Genomic DNA, 12,872 nt, shown 5'->3' with positions numbered 1-12,872 from the left:
AAGTAACCATCACTGAACATGGGAAACACAGCAAGTAACCACCACTGAACATGGGAAACACAGCAAGCATAATGGATGGGTGTTATTACATGCCCTTAAGTCTGACTCATAGCAACCCTGAATAGGGTTTCCAAGGAGCGGCTGGTGAGCATGAACCTCCGACCTTATGATTCAAAATAGTCATGCAGTCCAGCACATGGACCCACAACGCCATACCCGAACTCCGACTGAGGAATAGGTATTTCATTTAGGTGGATTTAAATAGCCACACGTGGCTGTTTGTTAAATGTTGAGGAGCAGTAGGTGAGTTTGAACTGTCGACCTTGCAGTCAGTTGTCCAATGTTTATTCTACTGTGCCACATCAGGACTCCCACACATGGCTGATGGTTATCATGGTTACCATACTGGAGAGCACCCATCAACACCGCCTAACACAGACACTATAGAGAGGCTTCGAGGAAAAGGTCTTAACATACATAGTTGCCATTAGCGAAGCCCTGTGCTAATCACATCATGTACTTATTTAATCTTTAGCCCATCACCAGAGAAGAGGTACAGTTATTTTCATTTTACAGGTGAGGATACAGGGGGTCAGAGAGGTTAAATGCAGAACTTACGTACAACCACACAGCTGGTAAGTGGCAGAGTGAGGACTTGAGCCCAGATCTGTCTTCTCTAAGGTTCCTGTCCTGAAGCTCTACCTCCCACCATGGGAGAAGTTCTACCTAACAACCCTAACTGAGCAGCAACGTGGCTGTATCTAGTACGAGCAGACAAAAAAACAAACCAGAAGGCAGAAGGAAGGTGCCCGGCTGTGATCATTTTCCGAGTATTCCAGAGGTGCTCAGGAGAACATTAGCAGGCTGCCTTGGCTGAGATTCACAGCTGAGAATAACAACAGCCAATTTAAGTTACCAGACTAAAAGCGCCAACCTTGTGGTTACCAGTGAAGCATTTAACCACTGGCACCACCCAGGGACTCCTAAAGCAAGGCTCAGGCTCTGGTATTCTCCTTGTTCACTAAAGGCTGATGGGCTTTCCGCCCTCCTGAAGGAAGTTAGGTTAGTATAAGTAGAATGCTTTAGAAATGATTTCCATTCAACTTGATGAGAACAAGCTTCCACCCTGGTGCCTTTGAGCTGTCTCTCATCTCCCTCTCCAGCCTGGGCCTGCTATGTGGATGCAGCCAAGAGGTTAATGAAATGCTTCCCAAGTGGCAGGTGAAAGGACATCTTCTCCAGTAAACACTGGGGAGAGGTGAAGAGTCCCTTCTCACTCCTCCTCCCCAGTTCTCACTGTGGCTGGCTTCCAGGATGGATTAACCTCCGGGGTGTGGACTCAGCTTAATGAAACGGTCACTTACTTTTATCCAATCGTATTACTTCCTCCCGAGCTTCATGACAACTATTAGTGCAGATAGCTAGTGTCTTGATGGCATAATGCGACGCAGTCGGGCCTCCGGTCTAGATTTCAGAATGAAATTAGAAAAAGAAAAATCAATCTTGCGATTGTTCTTGACCAGTAACTGCAGAGAGCAGCTGCAATTCCTGAAGTTGTTAAAGAGAATTCCCCTGAGGGTAGCTGGGGCTTCATCCCTGCTCTGCCACACAGGCCTGTCAGACACTCCCGAGTTTGCCTTTAATCTGGCAGCATGGGGGTTAGGGAGGAGACTGAGAAGGCATTCTGAGGCAGTAAATATGGAAGCAGACAACCTCATCTGCTTCCCACTGAGTGGCTGGTGGGTTTGAACTGCCAACCTTGTGGTTAGCAGCCCAGGTTTTAACCCAATTGTATCACCAGGACTCCTTTAATGGAACAAAGCCCTCCTTAATTCTTTTCCCCCTGTAACGTATGATGAGATGCCTTGAAATTCAAGAGGCTAGAACCGATGAAGATACGTTACCTTCAGGAACTTAATCATTTTCTTCACCACTCCTGCTTGCAGGGCCTCCACTACGATTTTCAGAGAAGACGGAAGGGTCCGGCTCAAAACGCCGGCAGCTCTCTAAGGACCGCAGAAAAGGCAGGATGACTACATGTTCTTTTCAGAACTGCGGACCGCCTTTAAGAGTTAACTAGTAATCGTTAGTACTGGAAACACCTGCACTGCTAGTAAAATAACAACAAAAAAACAGAACAAACAAGTAATGGTCAAGTAATAGATGGTAAATGTGGTTCTTTTCAATAAAGCTGCTGGAGACCCCATTCCAAGGGGTGAACACCTTGCTCCTTGGTGCACAGCAGCACGGCTGACGGCTGCTTCACACGGGCAGCGGGTCCAACCCGAGGAAACTAGTGTCCTCATCTGGGCAGGCACCTGGGCGGAGCCTTCAGGCCGCTCTACCTTTTATCTGTGTGTTTTCTCGATCTTGGTGGTTTTGTACTACTTTCTGGAAGATTTCCATTTTAAGGATATTGACACCGTCTTGAATATCTCCAAGGATACAAATTAGACTAGTCAATATTTTAAATTTCCTATGTGATTTGTTTCCTTTGGCTCAATTGTTCTGTTTATTAGTCTTGGTTTTTCTTTTTCTGTGGGAGACTTCCCTGAGATGTCTGGTGGCAGTTGCTCAGTCACATTTAAGGGAAATGACAACAACCCTAAGAAAATGTCATCTGTGCTACGTTGAAGGAAGTCTCAATTGGGAGATGGTGCCCCTGAACGGTGGTTGTTGTTAACTTTACTGTAGAACCGATTATGGAATATGGTGATCCCATGTGTGAAGAGTAGAGCTGGCCTATAGGGTTTTCAAGGCTGTGACCTTTTGGAAGCAGATTGCCAGGCCTTTCTTCTGAGGTACCTCTGGATGGATTTGAATGGCTAACCTTTCAGTTAGGAGCTGAGGGCTTAACTATCTGTGCATCCAGGGACTCCTTCCATTAATATTAGAATGTAAAACTCTTTACTATTTCAATTCCTTTAAATAAAAAAAATGCCCCGATTTTATGCCTGGGAGACAAATGCAAGTTCCTTCCACCTCTTACTTCTGCCCTTCATGTCACCTGGTGTTTTGGAGACTCAGTTCTCTCTCCAGGGCACTACCTTCCCAATTGCGTCCCTTTCTGTTTACTCTATAGGAAGGTTCTGCGGCCCTGCCTCACTGATCACCACTCCCTACAGCTGTTAGCCCTCTGCCAGAAACCTGGTGAAATTACCCATTGAACTTGCCTTTTGCTTTGCCAATATGGGTTTTACTTTTCTTAAAGTTTTTTGTCTTCTTCTTAAATGCCCTTGTTGTTGTTGTTAGGTGCCGTGGAGTCGGTTCCGACTCATAGCGACCCTACCCAGGGTTTCCGAGGCTGTAAATCTTTACCGGAGCAGACCGCCTCATCTTTCTCCCGCGGAACCACTGGTAGTTTCGAACTACTGACCTTGAGGCTTGCAGCCCGATTCGTAACCACTACACTACCAAATGAGATCAGCAGAAGGAGAGGGGATAAAGTTGGGCATGATTATTTTATCAGCCCTGTTTCTGTAGTCTGCTCCTTACAGATCCTAGAATCCTGCTGAAGTTGATGCCACACATCTCATCAGGCCCAGTGCAGAGGAGACAGAGTCTTCTTGAAGGACTAGATTCCCCAGTGAAGCTACAACCTTGTCCAGCTGCTGGAAAGCACCCAACTGGGGCACATGCAGAATCTTGAGGAAATCTGACCCTCGAGATATCTTGACGATATCTAGGGACTGACATAGCCCTGAATGGTCTATCCTGAGTGGGGCAAATGGCTAATGTGCTCAGCAGCTAACGAAAGGCTGGAAGTTCACATCCCTCTAGAGGTATCTTGGAAGAATGGCCCAGTGATCTAATTCTGAAAACCAGCCAATGAAAATCCTATGGCACATTTATCTTATGTTAATGAAGGTGGTAGTAGACCTGGTGTGGCGCTGTAGGATTAGCACCGCAGGGTCTGTGGTTCACACCCACCTGCTGCTCCTCGGAAACTCTATTCAGAGTTGCCGTAAGTTGGAACCGATTCAACAGCACTTAACAACAACAATGGTGGTTTAAGATGATTTGGAAAAGGATATTGAGAATGCTGATATAATCTGAAGCATGTAATCAATGTCACTGAACTGCACATACAGAAATTGCTGACATGGCTTATATTATGTTACAAATTTTTTCACAACAATTTAAAAGAAAACCCTACGGAGTTCCATCATAACACACACGGAATCACTATGAGTCGGAGTCAACTCAATGGCGACTGGCTTAATTGGAGCATAGCCCTAGAGTCCTGGTGGCACTGTAGGATAAGCACTAGATTGCTAACCACAAGGTCGGAGGTTCAAACCCACCAGTTGCTCTTTGGAAATCCTATACAGGGTTGCTATGAGTGGGAACTGACTCGACAGCACTTAATAACAACAACAGGCCTAGCTTTAGGACTGAAGCTTCCAGAAAAGCCCCAGCCTCTGGGAACACTGGTGCTTACCACTTCTAGGGGCTTGGACCTCCTCTGAAGCTCTGACAAAAGTTGTGATGCCCCTCCCATGAAAACGCACAAACACAATGTACTATAAGATGGAAAATTAATACCTGCCACACACTCATGGAGTGCACATTGAAAATCCTACTCCTGTGAGGTCTGAATCGGCTTCAGGGATGTTATGGGAGTGCTATCCCTAAACAGCGTATGTTGAATCTACTTAGAACCTTTACTAAAACCCTGGCCCAGTGCCCAGTCTGTGGTCCTTGAAGGGCGGCTTCCCACAGCTGCCTGGATCTGGCCCTGATTGTCCACATTCTCTCTAGGCTTTGGGGCCCGGGTCCTGATAGGCAAAGAAACAGTGTGGTCACTAATCTGGGTGAAGAACACATCCAAAAATGATGACCAACAGACTCTTGAATCATCTTAGTATCCTTCCCCTGATACACTGTGCTGACCAAAGACCTTTCTCAGTGTTCTCGTCTAAATGTCAGAAACGGAATTAGGAAAATGATTTCCGGATCTGTCTCCAAGGGCCTTAGAGCCATTATGCATAAACAGTAGCCTCTAGGAGCACTGGCTTTGATTTATGGTCCAGGCCTTTTGGACTATGGAAAAGGGGATTCCAAATAAAATCACAGCCTACCCAATTTCCAAGGAGCTCTGGTAGAGTAGCGGTTATGAGTTGGGCTGCTAACCTCAAGGTCAGTAGTTTGAAATTACTAGTCATTCTGTAGGAGAAAGATGAAGCTTTCTACTCTCATAAAGATTTACAGCCTCGGAAACCCTATGCAGGGTTGCTATTTGTCGGAACAGATTCCACGGCACACACCCCCGGCTCGCCCTGCCACCAATTGCTATAGGGGTATTTTAAAACAAGACTCATCTGATAGATTCCACTGCAGAAGCTGGTAAGATTCCAGACCACAGAGAACAGGGATCCTTAACCTGGCTTCCTGCACAAACAAGTCTACAGACAGGCATGCAGGGGTCTTCAGAGCTCCAGAAACAGTAGGTAGAATTTGTTATGTATGTGCTATGGGCATTGTTCTGTGGAGTGTGCCTACACAATACCTAAGAAATCCAGTTCACTCTCAAATGCGTGGAGACCTCAAAAAAGTGACGACCACTGATTTCCAAAACAAACAGACAAAAGATGAGACCACTGGAAGTCATTTCTAGATTTCCCCGGGAGAAGCTTACTGTCAAGATGCCGCCGTCCTGGCTGTTCAATAGACCCATGCATCTTCTGCTCACCTCCAAGGCCCAAGCCTGCAACAGCAGAGGGAGGGGAGAGGAGACTGAATCCTCTGGGACCCCAAGTTCTCTATGGAGCTCCTCTGAGCTCTCAAATGGAGGTGACCAACTCTTTCCTTTATGCCGCCGCAGTCAGCTGCCCACAGTTTTCCCGCAACACGTTCATATCATTGCTCTTATGTCTTTTGGTGTCTGGATCCCCTAACTACGTGGTAAAATCTCGATAAGAGGACTTTGCAAATCCAGCACCTAGTACTGCCCTTGGTACATCCTAGACCTTGGATAGTGCTTCTGAATGAATAAATAACTGGATGACTCGTCCATCCCTCTGCACAACCACACTGCAGACTGCCTGTCTCTCTCTCCCCACTCCCACTGACAATGTTGACACACTCTTTCCTCCATTCGCTTTGTAAAATTAAGAGTAGTTCAGGCAGTAGAGCATGTTGAGGTTGCCCCAGGGTTCCAGGTAGGGAGAAAAGAAGACTGTACCTCAGAGACAACGGGGGAGTGCAGACACATGTTCATCAGGAGACCCAGGAGTGCATAGATGACATCTCTGAACAGGCCCAGGCCCTCCTCACACCTGGCCTGGGGATATACAGCAAGGCAATCAATCAATGGCCTTTCTGTCTTCCCATGGTCAACTCTTCCCCCCAACAATGGTCTCATCCCCACTCGCACTACCTAAATTGCCAAAGTCTTGAACTTAAGTGGTGTTGGAGGACCCAAGACCAGTTCCTTGTGTCAGTGTAAGTACAGGAGACTGGCTACCATGTATGTTCAAGCCAGGGTCACCAGAAAATCTTTCAAACCTCTCCAGGGTGGACAGGACACAGCCTAGAGGATTTGCAAATCTAGCAGCCCAGGACTCTCAAGTTATAGAAGAGATAAACCACTTGCCCTAGCCTCCTCAAAAACAGCATTTTTTGAAATTCCAGATAACCATGACGAATAAGATACTCCCAGAAGACAGAAGCCCATCTTGGAATAGAATAACTAAAATACCATGAGGCCTAAGGCGGTGTCTGCAAAATCTTCACAGCTGACCATCTGTCTTCGGATGGCAGCATCAGTGCTGAGGTTCCCCATGATGCCAATGCACTGGCAAAGAGCTGAGGTGTTGGTGAGCTTGGGATCTCTCTTCTAAAAGTCAATCAAGAGAAAGCGAGTCCTCAAAGAGCAGGTAAACAGCGCTGTCACGTGCACCCCATCACGGGGCATCAGTGGGGTCACCATGGCAATCGGATGAAGGCACACAGTGGGTGTGTAAAAGACCCATAAGTCCTGGCCTAGAAATCAGAAGGTCTCAGGCTCCTTCTCAGCACAGCTCCTTCTCCCTTCACCTCCCTTCACTTCTGAGCACCTCCATGTGTATGCTTTCTAAGGTCCCCTGAAATGTTTATGGCTTGCTGGAGACAGAGCCCAGCTTCAGGAGAAACCTCTTCCCTTTACTAGCCTTCACTCAGCTCAGATTGCTACCCTTGTCCTCCAGACAGGGACGGTTTCCATTCATGGGACTGGGCTGCACGTGGAAATTCCTGTGGGACGTAGTGTCATCAAAAGACTGGCAGAACTGACAAACTCTCCCCTTCTTCACCTAAGATGCATTGCAACTTCAGCCTTTTCTACCCTGCAACCAGTCACCTCCATATGCCACCTCCACCTGTCCCAACTGCAGTTGCTTTAATAGCTGAGGATTGAGTAAATTCCAGCTGTGAATAAATGATTAATCAACCCATGAGACAACAGGCGTTCTGGAGTGTAAACTGTGTTTACACAGCTCTGTTCATGCTCCTGAGAGTGCCTGTCACAGATGATAAAATGAGGGCTTGCTCACCAGAACGCCTATAAACGCAGGGAGAACACCTGGAAGGTTGGCCTGGAACCAGACTTGGAATCTGTGGAGCAAACATCAGCCGTGATTTGTTTCTATGCCACCTCACAAACCCTAACATACAGATAGTGTCTTGGGTAATGTAGCAGACAGTTACAATCTCTGGCCCGTGTGATTTACAGCGCACGCAAGGATGATACATGCTGAATAACAACAAAAATAAGGTCACTGAGTATGCAGTGTGGTTTTAACGTGCCCAAGTCTGGAGAACTGCCTTTGAAGTTAAACGAAAGAACTCCGATGGTAGCTCTCTTAAGCAGAAGTTGCCACAATTTTTAGGTTTCTGCCAAATTGATATACCACCCCCTCTTCTTGCTCGGAGTCTATATATGATTACTGTGAGCCGTGCAAATAGTAAATACAGTGCAAGCCTGCTTCCTCGTCACAACCCTTAGCAGGCTCCAGATGCACTCATAGTTCCACATGCTAGAGCAGCTAGTAAACATTCCCAGTCCTGGTGTGACACTGTATGATAAGCACTGGACTGCTAGCCTCAAGGGTGGTGGTTCAAACCCATCAGCTGCTCCTTTGAAACCCTCTGCAGGGTTGCTGTGAGTTGGAACTGACTTGGTGGCACTTAACAGCAGTACCAAGCCCGGGTCAGCTGGCAGGCATGAGCCGCTCTCTCTCATTACAGGTCATCTCTCAGACAAGATACCCCAAAGTTTGTGAGGAACTGAAAAAACCAAGATGTGTTTTGAGGAAAAAAAACAAAACCACAAATGGTTACAACTCTGATTTCTCAAGAATTATGGAGAATTTAAGACTTTTATTGTCTTTCACATCAACTAAGCAAAAAATTAAATAAATAAAAAATTGAGAGAACCCATGAGAGCTAACAGTTTTTGTTACTATTCATCCTCACTCACTAACATTCATTCAACGAACTTTTGCTGAGCAGTTACTAGGTTGTTGTTGTTAAGTGCTGTTGAGTCGATTCCAACCCATAGCGACCCTGTATAGGGTTTCCAAGGAGTAGCTGGTGAGCATGAACCACCGACCTTGCAGTTCAAACGACTGCAGTCTGACGCATTAGCCCACAGCACCACACTAGACCTCCAGTTCCTAGGTACCAGGCAGCAACTAGGGAAGGAAGGGCCTTCTCCAGCACATGGCTAACTGGCTACATGAGAGGCACTTTTCTGAATACGATGAAAACCAGGTTACCCATGCTCACAGGGACCGTATGGAAGTGCTGGCCCCTGGGGATTCCTAGAAGGTGGCAGTCCAGCTATGAGTGAATCTGTGGTGCCCATCTTCCCTGTACGTGGCTCAGTTGTGAGAGTCAGAGAGTTGAACAGAGGTGTAAAAAGAAATGCCACTTTCTGCAAATAAAATGTACCTGTTTTCCAGAGCCAAGTCTGTGAGCAGTTCCATGGCAGTATTGGCCTTCTTATCTAAGGAATCAAAAAATGACACCAGGGCCTCCAACAACCTGCAAAAATCCATTAACAACCCAGAGTAAGCGGTCCTCAAACTCAAGGCATCCCCAGCGGGGGGGTCTTGAAGGAAATCAGGAAAGAGTCAGAATCAGGGAGAAAGAAGCTGAGAGGATGGCCTTGTCTTGCCCTTCTAGGAAGCCCAGCTGTACCCCAAAGAGACAGGACACTATCCTATGCCAATGGCGCCACCACGCAGTGTGATTCCCAGAAGGCTGAAAGGTTTCAGCCAAGTTTCTCTTTTTTTAATGTGGTAAAAGACACACGATATCACCTTTACTGTTCTAACCATTTTAAAGTATAATGTTCATTTTAAGTATATTCACAATGCTAGGCAACTGTCGCCACTATGTATAGAACATTTTCATTACTGTCCCCCACCGCACACACACACTCAAATAAATTGGGTATCCATTAAGAGGCCACTCCCCACTTCTCCTTACTCTGCCCTTGGTAACCACCCATCTACATTCTGTCTCTACAGACTTGCCTATTCTAATATTCCATATAAGTGACTCAGATGTCAAGCCACACGTGAAGATGCTATAGCAGAAACATAGAAGAGACAAGACCCTTCCTCCAAAGTCGACAGAGAAAGCCCCCTCCTAAACTGTGAGGAAATAACTGGGTTTGTCAGAGTCGCCCACTTGTGTCTGTTGAAGCAGCACTAGCTAGCTCAGACAGCAGGGACCTAGGGTAACCTTAGGCAACCAGATGGGAGGAAATGCCATCTACAGAGACAGGAGATTCAGTCAGAACACCCGGTTTGAAAAGTCATTTTGGAATTTTTTTAAGTTTATGAAACTTATGGACTGCTAACAGGTTGTTGTTTCAAGCCCACGTCAACCGCTGTCAGAAACACTATACAGGGTCACTATGAGTTGGAACTGACTGGACAGCACTTAGTAACAATAAGAGCAATGGGCACTGGGATGGAGAAGTCCAGTGGCATCCATCTAGTGTTCAGAGAGAGAGGGGAATTTATTGGTGGTATTTAAAGCCACTGTTGAGACGAGGACCAAGGGACAGGATCCCGGGGTCCCTGATTTGTTAAGTAGAGACAGCATAAAAGGGTGGTGGGAGGCTCACAAATGTTACCTTAAGCCTGGGAAAGACCCAATTGTAACATTTTTGAGATTGGGTTTCTTTATTGATACTTCTCCACCTTGTGCCAGAGGAGTTTAAGGACATGCAAAATAACAGTGTTACCTCAAACAGGAATGAAAGAAGGAAAAATAAAGACTCAGGAGGGAGGCTAACGGGCAAAAGCAAATGACATATTTTAAGTGTGGGTCCCCAATCTGGCTATGGAAGATGCCTACAGTATCTGTGTGATGGAAACCAGCCAACTGCTCAGAGGAAGTGAAACTGTTCGTGGTAGGAGGTCCGATAGGTGTCTGGCCTGTGGAACAGTGTTTCTTTCAAAGGCCTGCAGTCAAGCCTGGTGGCACCTCATGTGTCAGAGGCATGAGAAGGAACCCAGGCAAATCTTCACTTCTCAGGTGGTGGTCTGAGATGCCTCAGGTAAGGTTCTGCCCGCCCTCAAGGCCTTACCTGGTCAGGTCAATGTGGCTGAGGATCAGGCTCCGGCCGTTCTCGGTCTGGGCCATCTGTAGCAGCAGGACCAGGCTCTGCTGCCGGATGGTCACAACTCTGGAGCACAAGAGTGAGGGCAGCAGCCTGCCCATGTTGGGGTGCAGCATCAGTAGGCGTTGGTTTTCCTCTGCAGAACACAGGGGCAGCACTCAGTCCACTTTCGTTCCCCTCCATCCCAATGGAAGCAATGCAATTTCCACTCACTTGAGAAACAGGAAGATGAAATAGTAAGAGCACGGGCTCTAGAAGCAGACAGCGGGGCATGAATTACCAGGGGAACACCCTTAGCCAACGTACATAACTACTCGGTGCCTCCGTTTCCAACACGAAAAATAATAATGACCTATCTAACAGAATTGTTTAAGGCACTCTGGTAGCATAGTGGTTAGGAACTGGACTGCAAACCACAAGGTCAGCAGTTCCAATCTACCAGCTGTTCCATGGCAGAAAGATGAGGCTTTCTGCTCCCATATAGATTTACAGCGTCGGAAACCCTGTACAGGGTCGCTATGAGTCGGTACCGACTCCATGGCACATAACAACAGAATTGTTTACAGTTTTTCAGTGGTGCAAATACTAACTGAGAAGTTGGAGGCTCTAGTCCACCCAGAGGGGCCTTGAAAGAAAAGCAGTCTACTTCTGAAAAAGTAACCACTGAAAATCATATAGGGCACAGTTCTTCTCTGATGATGCACATGAGGTTGCCATGGGTTGGAGCTGACTAACAATTATTATACTTGTTATGAGGATGAAATGAATGAATGCTTAGAACAGGGACTGGCATACATAAGCTAACTACCATCATTATTGGTGTCAGAAGGCTCTTTGGTTTGTGGTATCTAGAAATGTGAGGAAAGAGAAAGAAAACAACTTAACTGTGGAATACCTTTAGACCATGAATTTTCACATAATCGTCAAAACAACTATTTGAGTTCTTTCTAGAAAACTAGACTGTTGTTGTTGTTAAGTGCCGTCGAGTCGGTTCCGACCCATAGCGACCCTGAACAGGGTTTCCGAGGGTGTAAATCTTTACGGGAGTAGAAAGCCTCATCTTTCTCCCGCGGAGTGGCTGGTAGTTTCGAACCGCTGACCTTAGGGTTCGCAGCCCAATTCGTAACCACTATGCTACCAGAGCTAGACTATCATTTGTTAAGTGTCATCGAGTCAGTTCTGACTCATAGCACCCAGTATAGGGTTTCTGAGGAGTGGCTGATGGGTTTGAACTGCTGACACTGCAGTTCAAACCAATCTTGCAGGGCAGTGCTTTATCCTATAGAAATACTAATCAACAACCCTTGCCCTCCTTCCTAGACTGCACGCTGTTTCCAGGGTGGTGGTGAGGGATTTCTGACCAAGTGCAGAAATGGTTGAGAGCAGGCAGGAGGATGAGGTTACCATATAAACTAGAGAAGAGCAAATGATACACAGAGGTAGGACCTATCACCTGTGGGTCCTTAGCCCAGGTTCTCCCCATGACTCCAGTAAGTGATTATTTACACAGCACACAGCTGTCAAGGAGAAGACATACACCAAGGCCCTAAAAGTGTCCGGTGATGGGATTTGACTGGTAGCCCTCATATCAAGCCGTGTTTTTATCGCTAACACTGTATCTCAATCCTACAATGTAGTTTATCCATGATTATCAAACCCAATTCTACCCACTGCTGTCTAGTCGATTCTGACTCATAGTGTCCCCATAGAAAGGGTAAAACTGACCCCTATAGGGTTTCCACAGCACATAACCACCACCAACCACCATAGGGTTTCCAAAGTTGTAAATCTCTACAGAAACAGACTCCTGTATCTTTCTCTCACAGAACAGCTTATGGATTCGAAATGCTAGGCACAGTAATCATTGTACTTCTCTTCTCTTTGATTACTCCTGTCTGTGTCAAGAAACTGCCACCTGTCTGTCAGCTTGTTGCACTGTGCTAATTGCAGGCTGCTGTGATGCTGGAAGCTATGCCATCAATATTTCATATGCCAGTAGGATCACCTATGGTGGGCAGGTTTCAGTGGAACTTCCAAACTAAGATAAGGAAGAAAGGTCTGGTGATCTTCTAAATAATCAGTCAATGACAACCCAATGGGTCACAACAGAACACTGTCTGATATGGTTCTAGGAGATGACCCCCTACAGCTGCAACACCTGTGACGATGGTACAGGACCAGGTGACATCCCGTTCTGTTGTACGTGGGGTCACAGGAGTTAGTGGTGACATCCCATCCTGTTGTACGTGGGGTCACA

At 46.6% G+C, this 12,872-nt stretch overlaps 1 protein-coding gene across 1 annotated transcript in view; it reads right to left on the bottom strand.

Annotated features, from left to right (window-relative positions):
* The window catches only part of TTC12 (tetratricopeptide repeat domain 12), a 41,288-nt gene that overhangs the window by 3,593 nt on the left and 24,823 nt on the right, over positions 1–12,872 (bottom strand). The window contains exons 11-18 of the mRNA XM_006833831.1: positions 10,583–10,751; positions 8,932–9,024; positions 7,533–7,593; positions 6,701–6,838; positions 6,185–6,283; positions 5,639–5,707; positions 1,905–2,006; positions 1,365–1,464 (exon numbers count right to left, since the gene is read on the bottom strand). Coding sequence (XP_006833894.1) covers positions 1,365–1,464; positions 1,905–2,006; positions 5,639–5,707; positions 6,185–6,283; positions 6,701–6,838; positions 7,533–7,593; positions 8,932–9,024; positions 10,583–10,751 — 831 coding nt within the window. The remainder of the gene's footprint in view (positions 1–1,364; positions 1,465–1,904; positions 2,007–5,638; positions 5,708–6,184; positions 6,284–6,700; positions 6,839–7,532; positions 7,594–8,931; positions 9,025–10,582; positions 10,752–12,872) is intronic.

This window comes from Chrysochloris asiatica, unplaced genomic scaffold (genome assembly GCF_000296735.1).
Source record: "Chrysochloris asiatica unplaced genomic scaffold, ChrAsi1.0 scaffold00008, whole genome shotgun sequence".
NCBI lineage: Eukaryota > Metazoa > Chordata > Mammalia > Afrosoricida > Chrysochloridae > Chrysochloris > Chrysochloris asiatica.
Note: the sequence above shows the minus strand (reverse complement) of the source record. Positions and strands in the feature narration are given on the sequence as shown.